Raw genomic sequence first — 21,552 nt, 5'->3', positions numbered from 1 at the left:
TAGGAATGGTAACATTTAAAATACTAGACCAGAAACATAGACCACTAAACACTAAAACAAAGACCATAAAGTAAGGAAGGTTCCATGGTTCCTTCAAAGGAACATCAACTTCAAAAACTGGCCAAGGCTGACATATAACACCAGAAATTAAGGACAGAAAATGGCAAGTAGACTTCATATTTATAAAAATTAAGAAATTTAAGAGAGAATTTCTGCTAAGCACTTAACATTTTTACACATCATGTGCTAAACTTAAAGATGCTGTTTTAACCCAGAAGGATTCACATGACCTCTAGCAGATAGATTATCTATTGTCTTCAGCAAGAGTAAAAGTCAAATAAAACCACTTTGCACAGTAAATAAAGCTTGCTGTGAATCTGTGTCATGACATAAAAAATTAAAACCTGACCACTAATATTATTTTAACTTTTAGCCATGTTTTCACTTCGGAGCATATTAGTCTTAAAGGCAAGTGGTTTGTCTCTATTTACTATGAGAGAAAACAGAAGAAAATGTAAAAGACCTAAATGTTTGCAGAACTGATTTACAGACTCTTAGTTTCAGAACTTCACTCCCAGTTCCTATATTTTTCTAATAAAGCAATAATTAGGTCTGAAAACCAAAGAGTGTATGTGTCTCTGAAATGTCCTCAACATGGCCCTTTGACCAGCTTATGAACCACCATCATGTTAGAGACAAGGGTCAGAAAAATGTATCCAGGTATATAACTTGGCTCTGACACTCAATTCTGCTCAAGTTACAGAAGTAGAAATCAAGGACCCAGGTGTAGAGTAAGCAACTTGCAAGCATCAGTCTTCATTGTTGACTTAATTGGATTTAGAATCACTATAGAAGGACATTCTGAATAGGTCTATGAATTCATTTACAGGAAGAACTAAGGAGGAAAGCCTCATGTTGAATGTATACAGGCAACTTTACTCCAAGGGCTGTTGTCTTTGACTGAATAAAAATGAAGAAGTAAGCTGAGAATGAGCAGGCATCAGCCTCCGCTTCCCAAATGTGCATCTCAAGTTAGCAGCTACCTCATACTCCTGTACCATGATGTCCCTTATGTGATGCACTCTATCCTCAAAATGAACCAAAACCTTGCTGCCTTAATTTCCTTTTCTCCGGTATTTTATCAAAAGGATGAAAAAAGTAACTAATACTTTACTTACTGCTACTTATGTGAAAATAATCAAGGATGTTAAGCTTTTAGAGATTGACATGCATGTGATGAAATTTTCAATGATTAGAACACATATTTTATTCAATAGTACTTGCAATATAATTCAAATATTCAAGAACAGAAAATTAAAATCTAAGTACAAAAAGCACTGAAAGGGTGATGTTTTATATTTTAAAGGCTAAGCATTTCAATGAAGAGACAGAAATAACATTTCTTTTTACAATTTGAATAATATTACATGAGTTGTGTTGCCATCATGAAAGCTTTTGTAGCTTCTGAGTTTGGACAAAAGGAAAAATGTGCAAAAAGCAACAAAAGAACATTAAGCATAGTCGGTCATACATTCTTTAACAAACTGCCATGCATTTTAATGCAGCATATCAACATTTTGCTTTCTTTTTCTTTTCTTAAATTCTATGCCAACAGTTCCTCCCCAAAGCCCTAGGCCTATACAAAAACAAGAACTTCCTGTAGAAGGAAAGGGTGTCACTCACTATGAATAAAGAAAATTCAACCAATAAGTAAGAGTACTAAATATATACTTAAGAGAAATTTCCAAGCAATATTATTTTAAGGACTACTACTACTACTACTACTACTACTACTACTACTACTACTACTACTACTACGCAGTATATCTGACCTCTAAGGGCTTTTGAAGCAGAAGACAAGTCTCTAAAGCAATGATTCGCAATTGTTCTAATGCTGTGACCCTTTAATACAGTTCTTCATGTTCTAGTTATCCATAGCCATAAAATTATTTTTGTTGCTACTTCATATCTGTAATTTTGCTACCGTTATGAATTTTGTTGTAAATATCTGATATGCAGGATATCTGATATGTGACCCTTGTGAAAGTGTCACACAGCAGGCTTTCTCCCCAGCATCTGACTCTGAAGTCTTCATTGGTAAAATTGAATGACTGAGATTTTGTAACAAAACAACATTTGGCAGCCAATGTGGGGCACAACCACAAGGACAGAGAAATTAGGTGAGATATGGATAAGCTAAGAAGCCATCAGATTTGATAAGTCACCTAGGAAGTCCTCAAAGAGAGGATTGAAAATACCATAATACAAGATATTAGAACCCTGTATAGTGCTACTTTAGATGACTCGAAAATAGAAGCAGAGATTAACATAATATCAATTATAATTGCTATCAGTCTAGTAATCCATATGCTATCTTTAATAATATCCTTATACTTTTCGTGCCAAAGTATAAAAACTGGTTACATAAGATACAAGCTTTATAAGACTTACAAATGAAAATTTAAAAAATAGTCATAGACAAAGGAATTTAAACAACAACCTACCACACTCCCACATGATAAAACTGAAGAGTGGTGGCCCAAGGTTGTTAGAAAACCAACATTAGTTTATCCAGTTACTATGAAAAGCTTACGAGGAGATGACAGGCATCCCCAAAGTTATGAAAAAGTTAAATGGAATCCTAGAGATATATATTAGATTTGAGATTTACAGAAGTGATCAATTAATATGGTACACATTCCCCCTCTGGGAAGTAGATATTAAATCCATGGGCAACTCAGAACAAAATTATCCCCAAACTGGTACTGGCTTTGGCAATAGCAATTTTGGAAGCTAGTCCTTAGTTACAATGTCAAACATGGTGGAAAGAGGAAGCTAGGGCCATAAAACAAAGTAGGGCTAGAGGTATTACTATTTCCCAAGATCAGTTGCAATGTGAAGGTCAATATGCTGAGTTTCAAAGGCAGCTTGAATGTGATGACCACACCTTAGCACTACTTTTTTTTTTTTTTTTTTTTTTTTTTAAGCAGCTTTAAATGCTTGGGACAAGGAATTGAAGAATAAGGAAAGAAATTTGAGTCATTTACTAAAATTATAATAAGGCCCAAAAAGAAGCCTTCACTGATTTTTGTTTGTTTGTTTTTGTTTTTGCAAAGATTGACTTCAGCTATAAATAAAATAGTAGCACATTCAGAAGTCAGACAAATACTAATTGAATCTTTGGCTTTTGTAAATGCTAATTTGGAAGGCAAAATGATAATTAGGCTTTTAAGTCAAGATCTGTAACAACAGATGAATGGATTAGAAATATGGTTGATATTGAATCCCATGTTTATGATGCTACTCAGATAAAAGTAATTTCTAAAAATTTCAAGAAAAATCAAAATATCAGATGATTTCATTATGGTAAATAAGGTATTTTGAAAAGAGATTGTAGGCAAGTCATTCCTAGAAACAGTGTTTTTTTTTTTTTTTTTTCCTAGAGATAATCCAAAGCAAAGGCCTCAGCCTTCTAGAATATGCAGAAGGTGTGGCTGCTACGCTCTCTGGTCGAGTCAACTGGACAAGCCGAAAGGCTTAAAAGTCACTCATGAGGCAAAAGAGTTTCAAGGAAGCTCTCCTCCTGGAGTCTAGTGTTCTCTACCCATACATTAATTTTTCATTCCCGAGTTCCATTACCGCGCTAGTCTAGAGTATGGATCCACGTGCTCTCTTTCAGTATTTTCCTATAAGTGCTCTGACATGGCTAAAGCCTTCCGCCAGTGTTCCAACAGTCCAAGGGTGTCCTTGACCAAGATCAAGGGTTTAGAATTCAGCAAGATTGTAAAAGCTAAGTCACTCCCTTACACAGGAATTTACCATCACTTAAAAAGAAGGAAGTTTCAGACCAAAGAAGAAACCAGAATAGATACTATAGCAGAGTTATACCCATACACACGTATTTACAATGGCCTAAGGGGAAGGTGGACTATACAAGAGACTAAATTAGAAACTGTGGCAAGGATGCGAAGCCCTTGACCCTGGCTTCTAAGATTAGTGAATTTTAGGTGGAGCCCTTGTCGATCCCAGCTGTTATCAATGTATTCTATCCTGGGTGGTTCCCGTTAGACCTTTTGTGTTTACTTTCCTCTGTTTTATGTAAGATTCCGGTTACCTCAATTGTACCTTGCGAATATGTCACCCAACTTCCTTATTGTCCTCTGCATAAAAAGTCTGATGCTCGAGTTGTAAAATTACATTCAGATTCCACACAAACTCTCCTGCGTGTGTGTCTGTCTGTCATTCATCCACGCTTTGCCCACCCGCGTCGAGAGACCCCGTTCCACGCAGACACAGGGACCCAAAAGGTCTGCGGCAGTGTGGCAACTGACATTAAACTAATGAATGCAGAATAGCAAGGGGCAGGCAAGGTAAGCCTTTCCCATAGAGAACTCCTACAGGACCTGATTTCAAATTTTGATTTAATCATTCCCTACCAGCACTGTAGAAACTCATTCACAATAAAATTAAAAGATTTAATGCCATTGGTTAAAAGCAACATGGACTTAATGTTGACAAACTGGGTCTAGAAAGCAATGTCAGTGACAATAGACCAGCTGGCTAACTCCATGAGAACTTTACAGTTTGTGAAACTTGTGCTAGGTACTATTGTTTATTACAGATTCTTGTTTTTTACATGGCCACTCAAACAGACTAAGTTGTAAATAAGGACACATTTCAAGAATGAGACCTAGACCATCCCCTAGACAAAGAGGTAACCAAGAAGTCTGCAGGTACTTCTTGGTAGCTGTGAGAAAAAGATCTCAGTATAATTAAGTCTTAGGACACCTTCAGTGTCAAAAACAGTAACACCAACCAGTGACTGATGATTAGCAGTCTATATCAGCAACTAACAAAGTCAAAGAAATCAGTATAATTAATAGTCAGCAAGACATGGGCAACTTCTGAGGTAGAGAAGCTGGCCAAGTAGCCAACAGCTAGCAGAGAGTCAAGGTCAATTACTAACATATCTAAACTCAAAAGTGAATAGAGGTGCTCTCCTACTACCTCTACTAGATGAGCAGCACACAAATAGCATACCACCATCCCCAGGTGAGATCAGGGACATGCATAGAGCTTGTGGACTATTCATTACTTTGACCTATGATCATCCAGAAAATTAACCAAACTCAGTCGAGTAGCTCAGCCTCTGTCAAGTTTCTAATAATGCCCTATAAAAAGATACAAACCAAGGAAGTTCAATACACTTCTTTCTACTCTTGGAAACCCCACATTCTCTGAGAGTTTCTATTAATCTTTCTCTGTGTCTCATTATTCTGTAATAGCTCTTGATAAGACTTGCTTCTACTTTGCATACGCCTGAGACGCTGCATCATTAAGACCAATTGGTGGGATAGAGAAAACTTATAGCCACTGTCCCATGTCACTCTTTGATAACTATGGGTGTGCAACATTTTAGGTCCTTGGAGCATGCATAATTTGACCAGCTGTCATTCTCAAAATCTATGTTTTACCTAAGTATGCTGATGTGGATAGCTTTCTCTCTATTTTTTAAAGATATATTTATTTATTTTATGTATATGAGCATACTGTTGCTCTCTTCAGACACACCAGAATAGGGCACCTGATCCCATTACAGATGATTGTGAGCCACCATGTGGTTTCTGAGAATTGAACTCATGACCTCAGGAAAGGCAGTCAGTGCTCTTAACCACTGAGTCATCTTTCCAGTCCCATGGATAGCTTTCAAAGCTCACATTTTAACCATCCTGTTTATTGTTTTTACTACAATGGCTGGATATTTTCTTCTAACTGTACTTTAGTAAGATGTTATTTCATGTTTCATATACATGCTAATTAATTCATTAATAATCATTATGAGCTGTTAGTAGATTATTTTTATTATGTTTCCAAATAAATTATATATACAAATTGCTGGACAATGTTTTAAAACTTAACTCAAAAACAAAACCATTAGTTTACTCATAAAAATGAATGCTAAGGGTTGGAGCAACAGCTCAGTTGGTAAGCTGCTTGGCCCCACATACAAAGGCCCAATATGGTGACACATACTTGTGATCCCCAAACTTAAGATATAGAGACAAGAAAATCCCTGGGACTCGTAGACCAGGCAGTCTGGCATAATTGGTGAGCTTCAGTCCAATGAGAGACCCTGTCTCAAAGGAGGTAGATAGCATGTCAGAGAATAACACATAATGGCCTGCATATGCATACATATGTACCTGGCCTATATGCATACACACCCTTGAGCACATACACTCATACACATAAACACACATATGTACACATACACACACATACACACACACAATAAACAACAAATGATTAAAAATGGTTTTCAGGTAGCTTTGACTGCCTCTTTCCTTACCTTCCCAACAGCTCGATCTCTTTCCAAAGAGGTCAGCATTTTCTCCTTCAATAAAGCATGATGCTTCTCATGTAACACCCTTATAGTTGGTTCGTATGATGCATAATGCAATTTCAGCCTATAAAAGTAAAAGGCCAATTGTATCACCCGAAAGGGTAAAATAGCTACGTCAGTGATTTCCATCTAACATCTAATGCTTTATTTTCTTCTTTCCTCCCATCTTTGTGTGCTTATGAATAAAAATGAATATCATGTAAAGGTTAACATACCAGAGCCCAGAATCACAGACAGAGGGTTATTTCCTGTGTAATTTCATCTACCTTGACTTAGGGATAAACACAGGAAACTCTATTTTTTCCATACTTTCTAATTTCCCAGCAGCACATTTTTTTCTGTACTCGAGTATGTACTCAGAGGACTGCTGCAGTTCTTTCACATTTAGAGAGTATAATTTCCAGGCAGAAAAGTGCTATGTTCCTGTAATCCCAACTCTCAGGAGGCAGGGGCAGGAGGATCAGAAGTTCAAGGCCAGTCTCAGCCACACGGTTCAAGACCAGTCTGGGATGCATGAGACCTTGTTTCATGAAACTTAACATCAACTTGCAATTCTCAAAAAACAAAAACAAAAACAAAAAACAAAAAAAAACCCAAACAAACAAACAAACAAACAAAACAGGGTCACAAGCAATAGGCAATTAAACCAGAAACCAGTTTTGTTTATACCAAAATAAAAGATAATCTTGAAAACATGTTTCATTAACTTCATATTAAGAAAACTAAATATAAAAATATAGTTTTAATTTGAGCTTATATGACTCCGTGACTGTAACTGCATGTGTGCAGGTGCCCAAAGAGATCAGAAGAGGGTGTCAGATGCCCTGTAACAGGAGGTACGTGTACTTATTGGCTGCCTGATATGGGTACTGTGAATGGCACCCAGGTCCTTTTAGCATGCTCTTCAGTGGGGAACCATTTCTCTAATGCTAAAAGTAGTTTGATGTCTCACAGAAGATAATACTACTTAATATATGATAGAAGTACCTTCAACATTTTGTTTAATTGGAAAATGTCTTCAAACTATGCTTTAGTTTTTACTGAAGTATACATTATATGAAGTAAAATATATAGATCCCAAGTGTCAAAGTTATCCATTTGGATTAATATATCTATCCATTAAGAACATATATTATCAAAATAGAGTAGCACTTGTAACATCCCAGCAAACTCTGGGGTTGTGCTTTTGGTGCCATAGAATATTTTCTCACTAGAAGCTCTTCTCTTTCACTCAGCAGTTTTTCAAGTTATTCTGTATCATACACTGGGAGCTGTATTTCGTTCCATTGGTGAGCAGTATTATATGTATTCTCTTACATATATATGTATTCTCTTGCATATATATTCATTCTATGGATAAAAATATGGTAAGTCTACATTGCAATAGAAGTCTTAAGATGTTGGAGATGTCAAAACTGAGGGATATCTAGTGAGGAAATCTATAGGCAAAGAATGAATCCCATAGCCAGGAGAAGCTACATGTGCTGCAGGCAGCAGACCACCAAGGCTGGAGGTACTCAAGGTGCTTGTAGTAGAGTAAATTCCATCACAAGCCCCAGATATCAGACATGTGCATGCGGACTTTGTCGTTTGCCCTACTGGACTTCAGTTTGCTTTGTTATATACCACCTTTTCTCCCTTTTGGGATGAGATGGTTTACTCTATATCATTATATATAATAAATTGTTTTTTGATTTTATGAAGCCTCACAGTAAAGAGATTGCCTTGGTTCCAAACCTGTTGGGACTTTTCAACAGTACTAGAAGTATTACTTACTGTGGAAACATGGCGAGTTCAAAAAAATTTATTCTGTACTATGAGACAGGAGTTCATAAAGGACATGGACAGAATCATAGAGTTCAAGTGCAAACTGTTATTCATAGTCTCAAGAACTCCCACACTTGGTCTCCAGATATTGATGGTGGGGAAGGCAAAGGAATCTTCAGGAGGTTGAGATTAACTAGAAACAGTCAGTCACTGGTAAAGCCAAGAGGTTGGTTTACTCTGGTTCCACCTCTTGTTCACTCTCTAATCTCTGACTTCAGATTAATACGATGAGCCAGCATTCTAGCTCTGCTTCCATGCCTGCCCAGGCATGAAGGAATGAATCTATAAGCCAGAACAAGCCTAACAATCCCTAAATTGCTTCTTGCCCAATATTATATAGTAGCATTGATAAAAGTAGCTAGTTCAGTATGCCCTTTTTAATTGCATATTTAGTGGGTGTGATATATGTTTAAACATAAATATCTAGTGTTTATATTGGTTAAGCACTATAATAATGGATAATATATTTTTAATATCCTTGTCAACACAGAATATTTTGTTATATGGTATTATCATAGAACAAACAAAAGATCATTTTATTTAAGGGCTATAAAACTGATTTCTTGCTTTACAGAAAAAGAACTGAAGGAAGCTAATGACGGAGGAATTCTGGGTAAGAATAAAGCCTTCTGGAATAGCTTCAATAATGTTCCATGTTCTTCCATGATCAGTGCTGCTGCTCTGTACTCTGTAGTACTTTGTTTCACACTGGCAGCCTGAGGACATCACTCCACAAGCTTATTCACTCTTCACAATTCACCTCACTTAAAAATACACCCTTGAGGTCCTCTGCTCATACCAGACTACCAAGGCTGTGTCTTGAATGACAAAGCAACAATAGAGTACATTTTCTCATATTTTTGTTTAACTTCTCAATCACACACCTTAATAGTGTGAATATGGCTTCAATTCAAGGGCCTAAACTTCCTACCCAATAAACTTAAAGGAACAAGTTTATTTCAACAGCCCTACTCTAGTCAATGCACATGAGCATCTCACCCTTTGAGGTCAGCAATGAGCTTGTTCTTTTCTTGCACTATGCGCTTATGATGCATGCGATGGAAGTCCCGTTCCTTCTGAGTTCTCAGTAGATCTTCTTTGGCCTTTCTGAAAAACACCAATGCAAGCAACTTTCAAAACCACTGTCTTCCCTTACTGAGAAAAGCACTTAGTGTTGAGTCAAAGAGTGAGTAAGTCAATAACTGAGTAGCATAGAAGATATGGTACTCTGCTGAGAGCCCAGCATTTCAGGCATGGGGGTGGGGGGGACGGGGTCTTACTCTACATCACTGAGGCATGAAAGGACAAAGCCTGGACTTCAGAAATGTGAGTCGTTTATGCTTAATAATTTTAAAATCAAGCTTGAAGACTTGCTTGCAAGATATGTGCACAGTGCACATTTATTGCCAAAGAGAATTTTGGCTTACAAATTTAAAATACATATAAAACAGAGTAATTCACAATGAATAGAAATAAAAGAAGGGAGCTTACTCCACTTTTTAGGACAAATTACATACTGGATCATTTACTTCTGATAGATTGGAAGGCACAGAAATTCTAAAAATATAAAATTTTGTTTTGTTAGATGAGAAATATATGCACACAGAGGATCAGAAATACATATATATATATATATAATCTTTGTGAGAACAGATATTAATAACATATATGAATTCTCAATAAAAAAATTAACTATTACAGTTTGAGCATACTTCTAATTCACTCAAAATAGAACTATTCCTATACTGAATAGACGTGCAAACCTTTGAATAGAACAAGAATGCAAATTCTGTTTAAAGTGGAGCTCTGTGTGATGTACTAACTGGAGTATGTCACTCACTACAGTTATAGGCTAGTCTAAGTAAAGGATGGTTTATAATGAACAACAACAAATGAATTCTCTTTATCTATATTGGATAGCTAACAACATGCTGCTTCCTTGAGCTTTTCTCACTCTGAAAAAAATGAACTGACCTGGATAGCAGACACACTACATTAGGATCTGAAGGGAGGAAATATACTTTTATGTGTCACAAATATTACAAAATTGAGATTTACATAAATGCACACAGATAAGCTTCAGGGGTAAGCTATGTCAGAAGATTCTGTAAGGAACAGTGTCTGGGGCACTGCCAAGGAATTTTGTGGGTAAGGTCTCCAGGTTCCTGATGGAACATATGTTGATCAGTAGGACTTCTGGCCATCAAACAAAATTATAGATGGTGTGTGGTCAAAGAGTTAATGAATCTAACTTTCTTCTCCCTAATCTTTCAATTCCTTTTTGGATAAGCTTTATTGATCTTTACTAAGAAATTTTGAGTTCGCATCACACATAAAATAAGTAAGCACTTTCCAATAAACACAACACTAACAATGATCATCTTCCACCCCAGCTTCAACTTCATATTCATGCCAACTTTGGGGTATGCACAGTAATTTATGATTCAAATGTTCATATTTGTAACTTATCTGATGAACAATAATTGAGTATTAATTTATTTTACAGCTTTCGACCATGTGCACAAATATGTGTGATACTGGCTACAAGAAGAAATAGCAAAACCCAAGAAGTCATGTGTATCAGTTGCTTTCCTCATTTTTAGCTATGACAAAACAGTTTAAAGATGGGGAATGTATTGTGCCTCATAATTAGATGTCACAGTCACCACAGCGGGAAAGTTGTAGCATCAGGACGGAAGGGCAGCTGCTCATGTTGCATTTAGAGTCAGGAAGCCAAGACAAGTGAAATGTTGGTGCTCAGCTGGCTTTCTCCTTGTTACTCAACCTGGGACCTTAGGACATGGTTTTGCTATGTTGCCAGGTGATGCAGTGGTGTTGCTAGGTAAGCCCACCAGAGGCTATCTTGTAGATACTCTTCAAAACAAAAAGAACATCCTTATCTCCAGCTGGTGGCTACATATGTAACTTGCTCAAATCATACATCCTAGAGTCTTACAACTCTGTCTTTTATGCACAAAACCACATCCTGGTTTTCACACTACCCCAGTGAGTAGTAGGTGAAAATATAGTAAGTATGAGGATGCAGAGAGAGGGTAAAGTAAATGCTTGTGGTGGGATTTTGTTGTGAAATGTAAGAATGCACACAGGCAAAACCTTATTTTACTTTATATTAAAAACATGAAAATGTGTATATAAGGAATTGCTCTCAAAAAGAGGAAGTAGGTACTATATCCATGAATGGAAATACCAGAAAACAAATTCAATTTAAAATTCTTGTGTTAAATCTTTATAATTAAGCAATAAATGGGTTCAACTCTGGATAAAATAGTTTTAGTATGATTAAGAGATGACATCGGCCAATGTTGTGGATGGCTCTGTGCTACTTGTATTGTTATGTTAATTCCACTCTCCTGGGAGAGGCTGTCTGGAATGAGGAAAGAGTCTCATACTCAGGTGGCTTCCAGTGAACCAATCGCCTAATGAATAAAGGAGTCAATCACTGGACAAGTAGGCATTATTTCCAGGTTAGATGGAGGAAGAGAGGACGCAGGAGAGAGTTAGGTCCTTTTGGAATGAGGATAGCAGAGGGATAAGATGTAGCTGCTAGAGTTTCAAGGTATCATGGCGAATCCACAAGGATTCTCCCTCCAGAGGAATCAGATTTTTGTTTTGTTTTTTTATTTTTTTGTTTTTGGGGGTTTGATTTTTTTTTTTTTTTTGGTTTTTCGAGACAGGGTTTCTCTGTATAGCCCTGGCTGTCCTGGAGCTCACTTTGTAGACCAGGCTGGCCTCGAACTCAGAAATCCGCCTGCCTCTGCCTCCGGAGTGCTGGGATTAAAGGCGTTCGCCACCACGCCCAGCAGGAATCAGATTTTAATAAGGCTTACAAGATTAGGTTTTAGTTGTTGTGCCCAGAGATTGAGTTACCATTGTTTCTGAACTAATTTGTGTTGTGTTTTCCTTCACGTGGAGGCTCATCTGGATTCAAGAGAGAAAATTAAGGGCAACAAAGCATGGGTTTGCCTGAGGTACAACACAAAGACCTTAGGGGATTTGAAGCACGGAGCTGGCCCACCAGTGGGAACCTAGCAACCTGGGTGGAGAGATTGTGGAGTTCTGAGTCAGAGTCTCTATGAGATAAAAGCAGGTCGGTCGGGCATTGCTTGCCGGTTCATGGCCAGCCAGGCCACCAGGGCAGAGAGTTGGCAGCACTAGGACAAGAACATGACAATTCAATTTTTAATATTTCCAGCAACAAGCCATAGAAAATTTCTACATAGCAATGCAACCTTTGGAGTTATAGGAACTATGAATATATCAGAGTTAACAACTGCAAAATACATGTGTAATAGGCCTCAGAGAGTGCCCACTTAGACAGTAAAATGGCTTCTTGCCTTACACACATACACACACACAAACACACACATACACACTTACACACAAATATCCAAAGTCTACTGTTCACAATCATATGAACTATGGTCAAGGAAAGTACAAGAACACCCAAGATTGGGCAGATTTTGAAATTACTAATATTGAGTAAGGCCAGCTGGACAACTAGGATGGCTGGGATTCTGAACTCACCTATCAGCTCTTTCTCATAGACTTCCACTGCAATCTTCATGATCAAAACTAATTAATACTTAGCATAACAGATGAGTTATATATACTCAGATCTTCTAAGAGACTTGTCTTCCAAAATAAGGTGTGTGGCAATAGGTACTTACATAGCTTCTAATTTTCCAATGATATGAGTATACAATTAATACTATCCATCTTTAAGAAAATAAACATGGGGATGGAAAGATGGCTTGGCAGTTAAGAGAACACTGCTCTTGCAAAGAAATTGGGTTTTTTACCCAGCACCAGGTGATAGCTAACCACCATTCATTACAACAGTTCCAGAGGTTCTAATGCCCTCTTTTGGAGTCCATTGGTACAGTACACAGACATATATGTAAGCAAAATACCCCTACACATAAGATAAAATTAAAACAAATTTTTAAAATTAACATTCATTAAAGTGTATTTTAAACAGTCCATTGAAACAGTCTTGTTCTTAGTCACTCAATTAATTCCACAAATATATACTTTACTTCTCCTATCTGAAATGTAAATTCTCAGTAGGTTAAAGAATGCTTGGAAGACTAAATACTGCAAAGGCCCCTCAGCAGAATCAGAAATGTGAAGCATTACTGCACCTCACTTTTCAATACACATTTAGAAACCTATCTGTGCTCGTCCCAGGAAATAAAGCATAGGAATTGACTGAAGTATTAGACTTTAAAGTTTTTCTGACCATTAAATTGCTTTTCAGAGACTTGCTCTCTGTTTGCACAAATGAAGTCTACTCAGTAAAACAATTTAAATTCATTTCATGCTGATGCTTCTCTTATTATGACCTTCCTGCTGCCTGTCTGCTAAATAAAAGGAAATAGAAGTTGGAATAAAGAACAGGATAAAATATTCATGTGAACAATTAATATTTTAAATTCATCATATCTGCTCATCACATTAGTACAACATCTTTGTGCTAAGAGAAAAAAAACGTTTATTAACATAGACAGCAAACACTGAGATTCTGTTCATGTACAATGAAGAGCTATTCTGTGAAACTGTCTATTTAAACTTGTGTATCACAGAGAATATTCATAGATGCCTTGTCTTAATGAGACGCTACAATAATTATCAAGCCTCCCCATTTTAGGACACTGGAACCCACCCATCTATAATTCAGTTACATAATATTAAGACATGTGTATTCTTAGCATAATGTGAAACTCAATTTTTCAGTGCATCATGAATGTGATTTAGTATCACAGTCTTAAATCATTCTTAAGCTAAGAGTCCCAGTAAAGCAATTTTATAATAAATTTAAGCAATTACTTGGGGATGGATATTTGGTAATGAAGTTGTTAAATTACATCATCATCATCATCATAACTTGCCAAGACAGAACGTAGAAATATGTGTTTACTTGCACCAACCAGAGCAGACCAGCCTTGCCACACATTTTTCTCACTGATAACAATAATTATATAATTACCAAGTATTTCATTATCTTCAGTTGCTGATAAATGAATTACACTGACCCACAAAAATTAATATTGGAATAATTCTTGAAGGGCCAAATGGAATTCAGCCAGATAGAAGAAAAACTTCATTATATTTTTAACTGCAAAAGGAGGGGATATAGCCATGTCCAGAAAAAAAATAATACCTTCTTAATTTAACAAGCAATTACCTAAACACTAAAGCATGAAATTTTATGGGCTTCGTTATTATCTTTATTTTCACACTGTTTGTTTCTAAAAGTCATTAAATTAAATGGGTCTTCTTAAAGCTGGACACTCTTTGACCTTTTATAGAAGTGAATTTTGTACTCAAAATCAGGGCCCTTTAAGAAAGCACCTGTCTTGTTTTGGTTTTTTCTCCATATTAATTGCCATTTAATTTTAACTTTCTTTAGTCCTGTACTCTTTGGTAGAAGGTAATAAAGTGTTTTGTTTTGTTTTGTTTTAAGAAGAGTACACTTCTGTTTGGGTTCTCAGTATTTCTCCATCACATATTTGGGGCTCTTTATACAGCCTTTCTAGTCTGCATTATATTTCATTAGTGTAAAGATTCTGAAATAGAAAACAATCCTCTAAATGGAACAACATTTATCCTTAGAAAAAGTTGCTTAAATTCCCACCATGGGAAGGAAACAAAGCCTAATCCCAAAAGTATTATGAAGATAAAACCCATCAACTACTCTAAACATTATTAACAGTAAACATAAAGTATAGTAGCATATCATATAAGCACCAACTGCAGCTAAAGCAAAATCACAATGACAGGCCCTGCCTGGGACAACAGTCAGGAGGGCCGCCCTTCATTACATGAAGCACATAGATGTTAAGTCAATGTGAAAAGTGCACATTTCAAGATGTTTCATAAATATTTACTATTAGATAGACTGAAATAACTATATAGAGTGCCATGCAGAAAGAAGACTCAGAGTTACCAAGGCATCGACCTCTCCCTCCATAAGATGTATGTATATACATACACACAGAAATGCACTAGCGAGATCTATGTTCAAGCCCTTATTAGTCTAGACCTCACTTGTGTTTTTTCTATTGATTGTAAATTTTATGTGAAAAAGCAAAGAATCTATAAATAACCAACACATCTGAGGGAAGAACCCAGATACAAATACCACAGCACACAGATATGCATATAAGTCTTTTAATCAAATCTCTTAAAAGATCATAGTAATGAAGTAAAATGTAAAACCACAGTCTGAAGGGAAATACAATATACAAAGTGTCTAGTATCTCAAAGAGAAAAAAAATCATAAAATCCAATAACAAAATTAAAAACCTAATCAAAATTAGGCAAATGGCTTTAAATGAAAGGGCAATACTGATACCAAAAATGCAAAGGGGACAAGAAGCACAAAATATTGCATTTATTATCACCTGCTCTTGGCAAATCGCATATCAAAACCACAAGACATCACTATCAAATCGAGTAAAGGCTAAAGTAGAAAAAACTACCAATTCTCTTTTGGGGTTTGGGGAGCAAATAGAATTCTCACACACTGCCAGTATAGAATTCTCACACACTGCCAGTAAGGAGCTAACAGAACCTTAATGATTCATCTTACCAGCACTGACATGTTTGAATATATAAAATCAATGCACAAAAAAATGAAGGAAGAGCAAGCTGTCTACATCATTTCTGTAGTAGGCAGAGAGAGATGAAACTTAAACACATTTTCTCCTTTTTCATTCAGTTCAGGATCCTATCTCATGGGATACTGCTATGCAAACTTAGGCAAGATCTCCCCTCCTCCATTAAACACTTTTGGACTAAAGAAATACATAGATGTGCAGTTCCATCATGACTCTAATTCCAGTAAAGTTGGCAGTGAAGGTGAACTACCACAACTGCACCCACTGGTCAGCGTGACACCAGAGCTCATCACTTTAGATTGGAGCTCTCTACCTCTGGTCCCTAAAGTCCTATTTTTATCATATAATGCAAAGTTAATTTAGTACATCTCTAAATGTCCCCACAGCTTATTAACAGACTCAATGCTGTTCAAAATGCAATCTCTAAACTCCTTTCTGAAACTCAAGACAATCTTTTAATTGTGAGCCCATGTAAAATCAAGTTGCAGACTTCCAATATACAACCCCACATAAAAAACGTTCCCACTCCAAAAGAGAGTAGTAGGAAGATAGGAAGAGCTGGATCAAAGCAAGAAGGAAGCCCCGTAGGTAAAACACCAAATCCTTCAATTCTATGTCTGGCATCTGGAACTGTGGATGAAATCATCTGAGGTCCCATGGTCTTCTGTAGCTCCATCATTCCAGCACTGCCCCCTACAGCACAGTGACCTCTCACTGGGCTCAAGTCTACTCTACACCTGAAGGTCTCCCTGGTGGGTACTGAACAGTCTGGCATCAGTACCAACCTAGGCTCTTCATTACACTGCCTGGCTTTAAAGACTTTCTGAAACCATGGTAAAAGCCTCTATGGTCATCTTCCTTTGTGTATATCAAAAAGCACAAAAGGCATAAGCACAGAGAGCACCATGTAGATGGCATGCTCAAGTTCTGATGCCAGGTCAAAATGTAACCCAGACCCTTTTTCAGAAGCATCTTTTTATTTCTTCAAAGATATTTTTAGGAAAACACACTGGGCAGTGGTGGCACACACCTTTAATGCCAGCAGTTGGAGGCAGAGGCAGGCAGATTTCTGAGTTCGAGGCCAGCTTGGTCTACAGAGTGAGTTCCAGGACAGCTAGGGCTACACAGAGAAACCCTGTCTTAAAAAAAGAAAAGAAAAAAAGAAAAAAATTAGGGAAACACTTTTCCTTTGTTGCTATTTGGAAGAAAGGAAAACCATTAGCAGCTTTCTTAATTAAGGGTCTCTCCTTACAAATGGGTTCCTATTTTGACAAGCTGGAACTGTGGCAGATCAAGTCTTGCCTTTGGGGTACCTTTTCTTTTGTCCCAGTACTGTCCAGATTTCTTTGATAAGGATAACCTCTTTAACAATTACAGATGCTATTATATTCACCATGGACTGAACATAGCAGAGAGCAGAGGGTAGACATAAATACCACCCAACAGGGAAAAAAAATACACTCCCTTAAAACATTGAGATTTTATTATAACTAAATTACATAGTTCTCAAATATGAACATTGTATGAAAAAGTCATGCCACAACATCAAACGCATGTACAATTGGGCCACTCACTTTGCCTTCAACTCTAGACTCACACCACTTTCCTCATTAAACTGTATACTACTGTAAGTGTTCCTTGTACTATAGTCCTGAGCAAGATCAGACAGCAGTAACTATAACATCTGAAGTGCTATACTGGCTTAAGATTTCTTCCACCAAACAAGGCAGTCCATTACTTCAGAATTCAGTTTCTAAAGATCTTAGGATTCAGATGTAAACAAGATTCTTGGCCAAAATGTAAAATAAATGGACTCTAGCAAGTTCCCATTTGATTTCCCCTCGAAAACCTCATGAGATTTGCTCCACTCTCTGTATGTCTTGTAACATGCCTGACTTTCAAGCTCCCAAGAGATTTGCTCATTAATGTCTGCTTATCATAGTCTAGGCCTCCTTTGGGCCACAGCTCCAAAGTCCTCCACATTTCTCAAAATAGTTTTCAAATGATTTCCAAAGCTTAGCCACTACATGGTCAGGTTTACGACAGCAAGGATTCCACTCTCCAAATACAAACATGGTACCAATGTTCTACATTGGTTATTCCCCTGTTGACTATGACAATACACCTAGCAAAAGCAACCTTAAAAAAAGGAAGAGTTTATCAGGGTTAAGTTTGCAGGTATAGTATTAGAGTCAGAGCAGAAAAGGAAAGAGAGTAGTACGCATGTGAGTGGCTTGTCACAGTGTGTGCACTGTGTATGCACAGTGTGTGCACAGGCAGGAAGCTGTGAAAGATAAATGCTCACTTCCTCCTCCTTATTCAGTCTAGGATCCCAGTTCATAGGATGGTGCTGCCCAAATTAAATGAGGGTCTTTTCGGCTCAGTTAAATCTTTCTTGAAACACACATAGTCACAAAAAGGTGTGTTTGTGGCAATTCTACATTCATTGATACTGTCAGTGAAGACTAACTACACCATTCCTATTGCACAGTATGCCCTTTCATTTCATGTGTGTTATATGGCAATGTTGTGGGCACACAGGTACCAGAGGAGGTCCTTCTCTATATATACCTTAGTCTCATAGATCTGGTCTTTACTTGTGCTATGGGAACCGCTGGCTAGATTGGCTCTAATGAAGCTGCAGCAATCCTCCTGCCTCCCAGCATCATCACCACACAAGGTTACAGATGCATATTTGGCCAAACCTAGCCCCCAGCTTTAATCAATGTATCATTAAATGCTACCTGTATGATCAAAGATGCCATATGGCATATCTACAAGCTGCCTCTCTTCACGTATTAAATATCAGTTCACATCTATGATTACCAAGCCTTAAGAAATAGCCTAATCTTAAAGATGTAAGCATTCAACAAAATTCCATAAAAAGAAGCTCATGTTTAACACAAGTTGCTATTAGAAAAATAGATTGTGGAAAACCTAGGTTCCAAAAGATTATATTTTGGAACAAACATACATGAATTGTGTTTCCAGAGAGTACTTTGCAAAACTTCATTCACAATTTTCTGACAGTATTTCTGTAAAATGTGCTCCAGGGACTATTTCAACAGAAGGTGCTTCAGAACCACATTAGACTGAAGATTCACTCAGCAAGCACTGGGCATCCTCTAAGGGTCAGAGGGTTTTCTTTCAGACTGACACTAAAGGGAAGGTAAAGCACACAGCCAGTTTGCTATTCCACTTGCTGGATTGTAAACATTGCCAAGCCACAGAATCAAGCAAGAGCCAGAAACCATTGAGGGTAAACTACACTGTGACAGTTCAGCAACTCCAAAGAAACATTTCACTCACACGATGCCAGTTTTAATGATGCCTTCTTTTAACATTAAAATAACAATTTGCATGAATAAAAGCTTACATAATTTTAATTACAGTTTTTAATATACTATTAAATAAATACCCTGTAATCATCAATGGTTACTTAGTACTATTGGAGTTAAACACATTGCCTAAAATGTCTGTGTCTACTCAAGAGCAAATTAGCAAATGAAAGCAAGAACTAAAAGGAGATGAGGGCTGAAACTCTTCCAGGCAGCACTGTAAGGAAGGCTTGCATCAAATTCCCATTCGCCAAACTGTCTATTAAAGTCAGAGCAAGCAAAGGTGCAGAGTGGAAAGCCCTTCGAGGAACGGAAGCCACTGGCAAAGGTCATAGAAGCATATTCTTGCGGATGATCACACAGATCTTTGTCAAACATAAAATTCGCCATAGAAAAGGTGAGGTGTGCTTAATTAGCAGAGCACTCCCATGGATGCACAGGATTACTATGCAGAAGGTGTGAAAACTGTCATTTTACTGCTACTTGTTAAATGGAGAGGCTATATTAAATATATTAAATAGTTCTCTCACTTGGCAATACATAGTCATGTTTCGTTAGTGTGTATGTGCATATATATACATATATACACACATATATATGCATATATATATGTATATGTATACACACACACATACATACATGTTATACTTCCACAAGGTGGCCCTATTATTCTAATTATTGTGTTGATGTGCTTAATAGAGAAAGATTCTTCTTAAATCTGTTTCCTACTTAAAACAAAATGTTTGAAGTGGTCACTGAACAAATCATGAGTTCTCTGTAGAGCTGAAGGTGCTGTCTGACATGCACACACTCTCCTCATCTCAGTACACTCACTCAGCTCTTGGTCAGAAACAGGTTGGCTGGTTACTGAAAATTAGTCACCAACATTTATTTTAAATTTAGGGAGACAAAAGGAAAAGAAAACTTAGACTTAAGTGGCTGTGATACTCATCTGTGCCTAGACATTACAAAGCAATCAAGGCCCTTTCCGGGACTGCTTTTAAGTTTGGAGAATAAAATCTATGTTAACACCAATATAAGTAAAATAACAGAATAAAAGGTTCTTACTTCTTTTGACTTAAAAGTAAGCTAGTAAATATGACAGCAACAGCACTGAACTTTTTCTTTCAAATTTGTGCATGCACACTAGAACAAAAGTGTAAAGGTGGGTGGCAGAGGGTGGAAGAAAGACTATCATGTTGATACTTCCTTTTTAATGTGATATCATTAAAGAGAAAATGTCAAGGTTACAGAAAACTCAATCATAGCATCCTTACAAGTCCCATGTGTCTCCCCCTCCCCATATGTGCACTGCCTGTCCCACCAGAGCAATTCATTTATTGCCACCCAAAGAGCTCAGTTAACACTATTCTTTGGGAAGGACTGTAAACTACTGAAAGTATGTCACAAAGAATACATTGGCTCCTTCTACTCTTTCTATTAATTTCATTATTACTTTTGAAATTAGCTTATCTACACAAGAGAAAATTTCACAGACCACAACACATGATCACACGCATAAGAAAATAGCCGTTGTGCAACAAATTCCCCATCTGCTACAGGTCTTGCGTCCCACTCCATCGGTGAGCTGTGCTTGGCAGGGGCTCCAGTTACCTGCCCAATCGACTCACCTAGGATGCTTTACACGTCCTGACAACTGGAACTTAAGATAATTCAATGGCCCAGAATTAAGTTTCTCAGAGTGGGTTACAAGTATCATCCTAATCCATCTTTAGTTTTACTTAGCCTAAATAAAAAAAGGGAAACACAATCTTAACATACTCAGCTGCCTGTTTGAAGTGCTTCAATTCCTTCTTCAAGTTTTTGTTCTCAGTCTCTAAAAGCATCACCTGGCTGTAGACATCGGGAACATTACCGAGCCCTTTAAAGTCACTTCCTTTCTTCTGTATTAACTCATACCTAGGACAAATCAAACAACAGGGTTGACCGTGTTAATTTAGAATGTCAACCTTGGAAAATTTGATAAAAGTTAGTTGCTATATTCCATTTATAAGTTAAACAAATATTAATATATTAAGATGGAACATCAGTGAATTTAGATTTTTAAAATGCAATGGGACATGTATGTTCCACACATCTAATTCCTAGCAAAGATGCCAAAACTGTCTTCTGTGTTCGTGGACTTTACAGTGTTGCAGAGATGGTAATAAGTTCTAGGAACAGAGAGAATGGAGAAGTAAGGTGGCGGGTGTTTGCACTGTTTCATACAGAGTAGCCATGACTGGCAAGCACGAGTGACAGACTCCAGCAGAGGGAGAGGAGTGATGACAGCAGGTGGGTCCGTGGAAGTCGAGCACCGGAGCAACTCTGACAGAACGTAAAT

The 21,552-nt window shown here is 37.2% G+C and overlaps 1 protein-coding gene across 3 annotated transcripts in view; it reads right to left on the bottom strand.

The window, feature by feature from the left end:
- Positions 1 to 21,552, bottom strand: part of Spag16 (sperm associated antigen 16) — an 898,261-nt gene that overhangs the window by 845,532 nt on the left and 31,177 nt on the right. For all 3 annotated transcript variants that reach the window (XM_006496194.3, NM_029160.3, NM_001271533.1), the window contains exons 5-7: positions 20,991 to 21,128; positions 9,230 to 9,337; positions 6,350 to 6,467 (exon numbers count right to left, since the gene is read on the bottom strand). In XM_006496194.3, the coding sequence (XP_006496257.1) occupies positions 6,350 to 6,467; positions 9,230 to 9,337; positions 20,991 to 21,128 (364 nt within the window). The remainder of the gene's footprint in view (positions 1 to 6,349; positions 6,468 to 9,229; positions 9,338 to 20,990; positions 21,129 to 21,552) is intronic.

Source organism: Mus musculus, chromosome 1 (genome assembly GCF_000001635.26).
Source record: "Mus musculus strain C57BL/6J chromosome 1, GRCm38.p6 C57BL/6J".
Taxonomy (NCBI): domain Eukaryota; kingdom Metazoa; phylum Chordata; class Mammalia; order Rodentia; family Muridae; genus Mus; species Mus musculus.
Note: the sequence above shows the minus strand (reverse complement) of the source record. Positions and strands in the feature narration are given on the sequence as shown.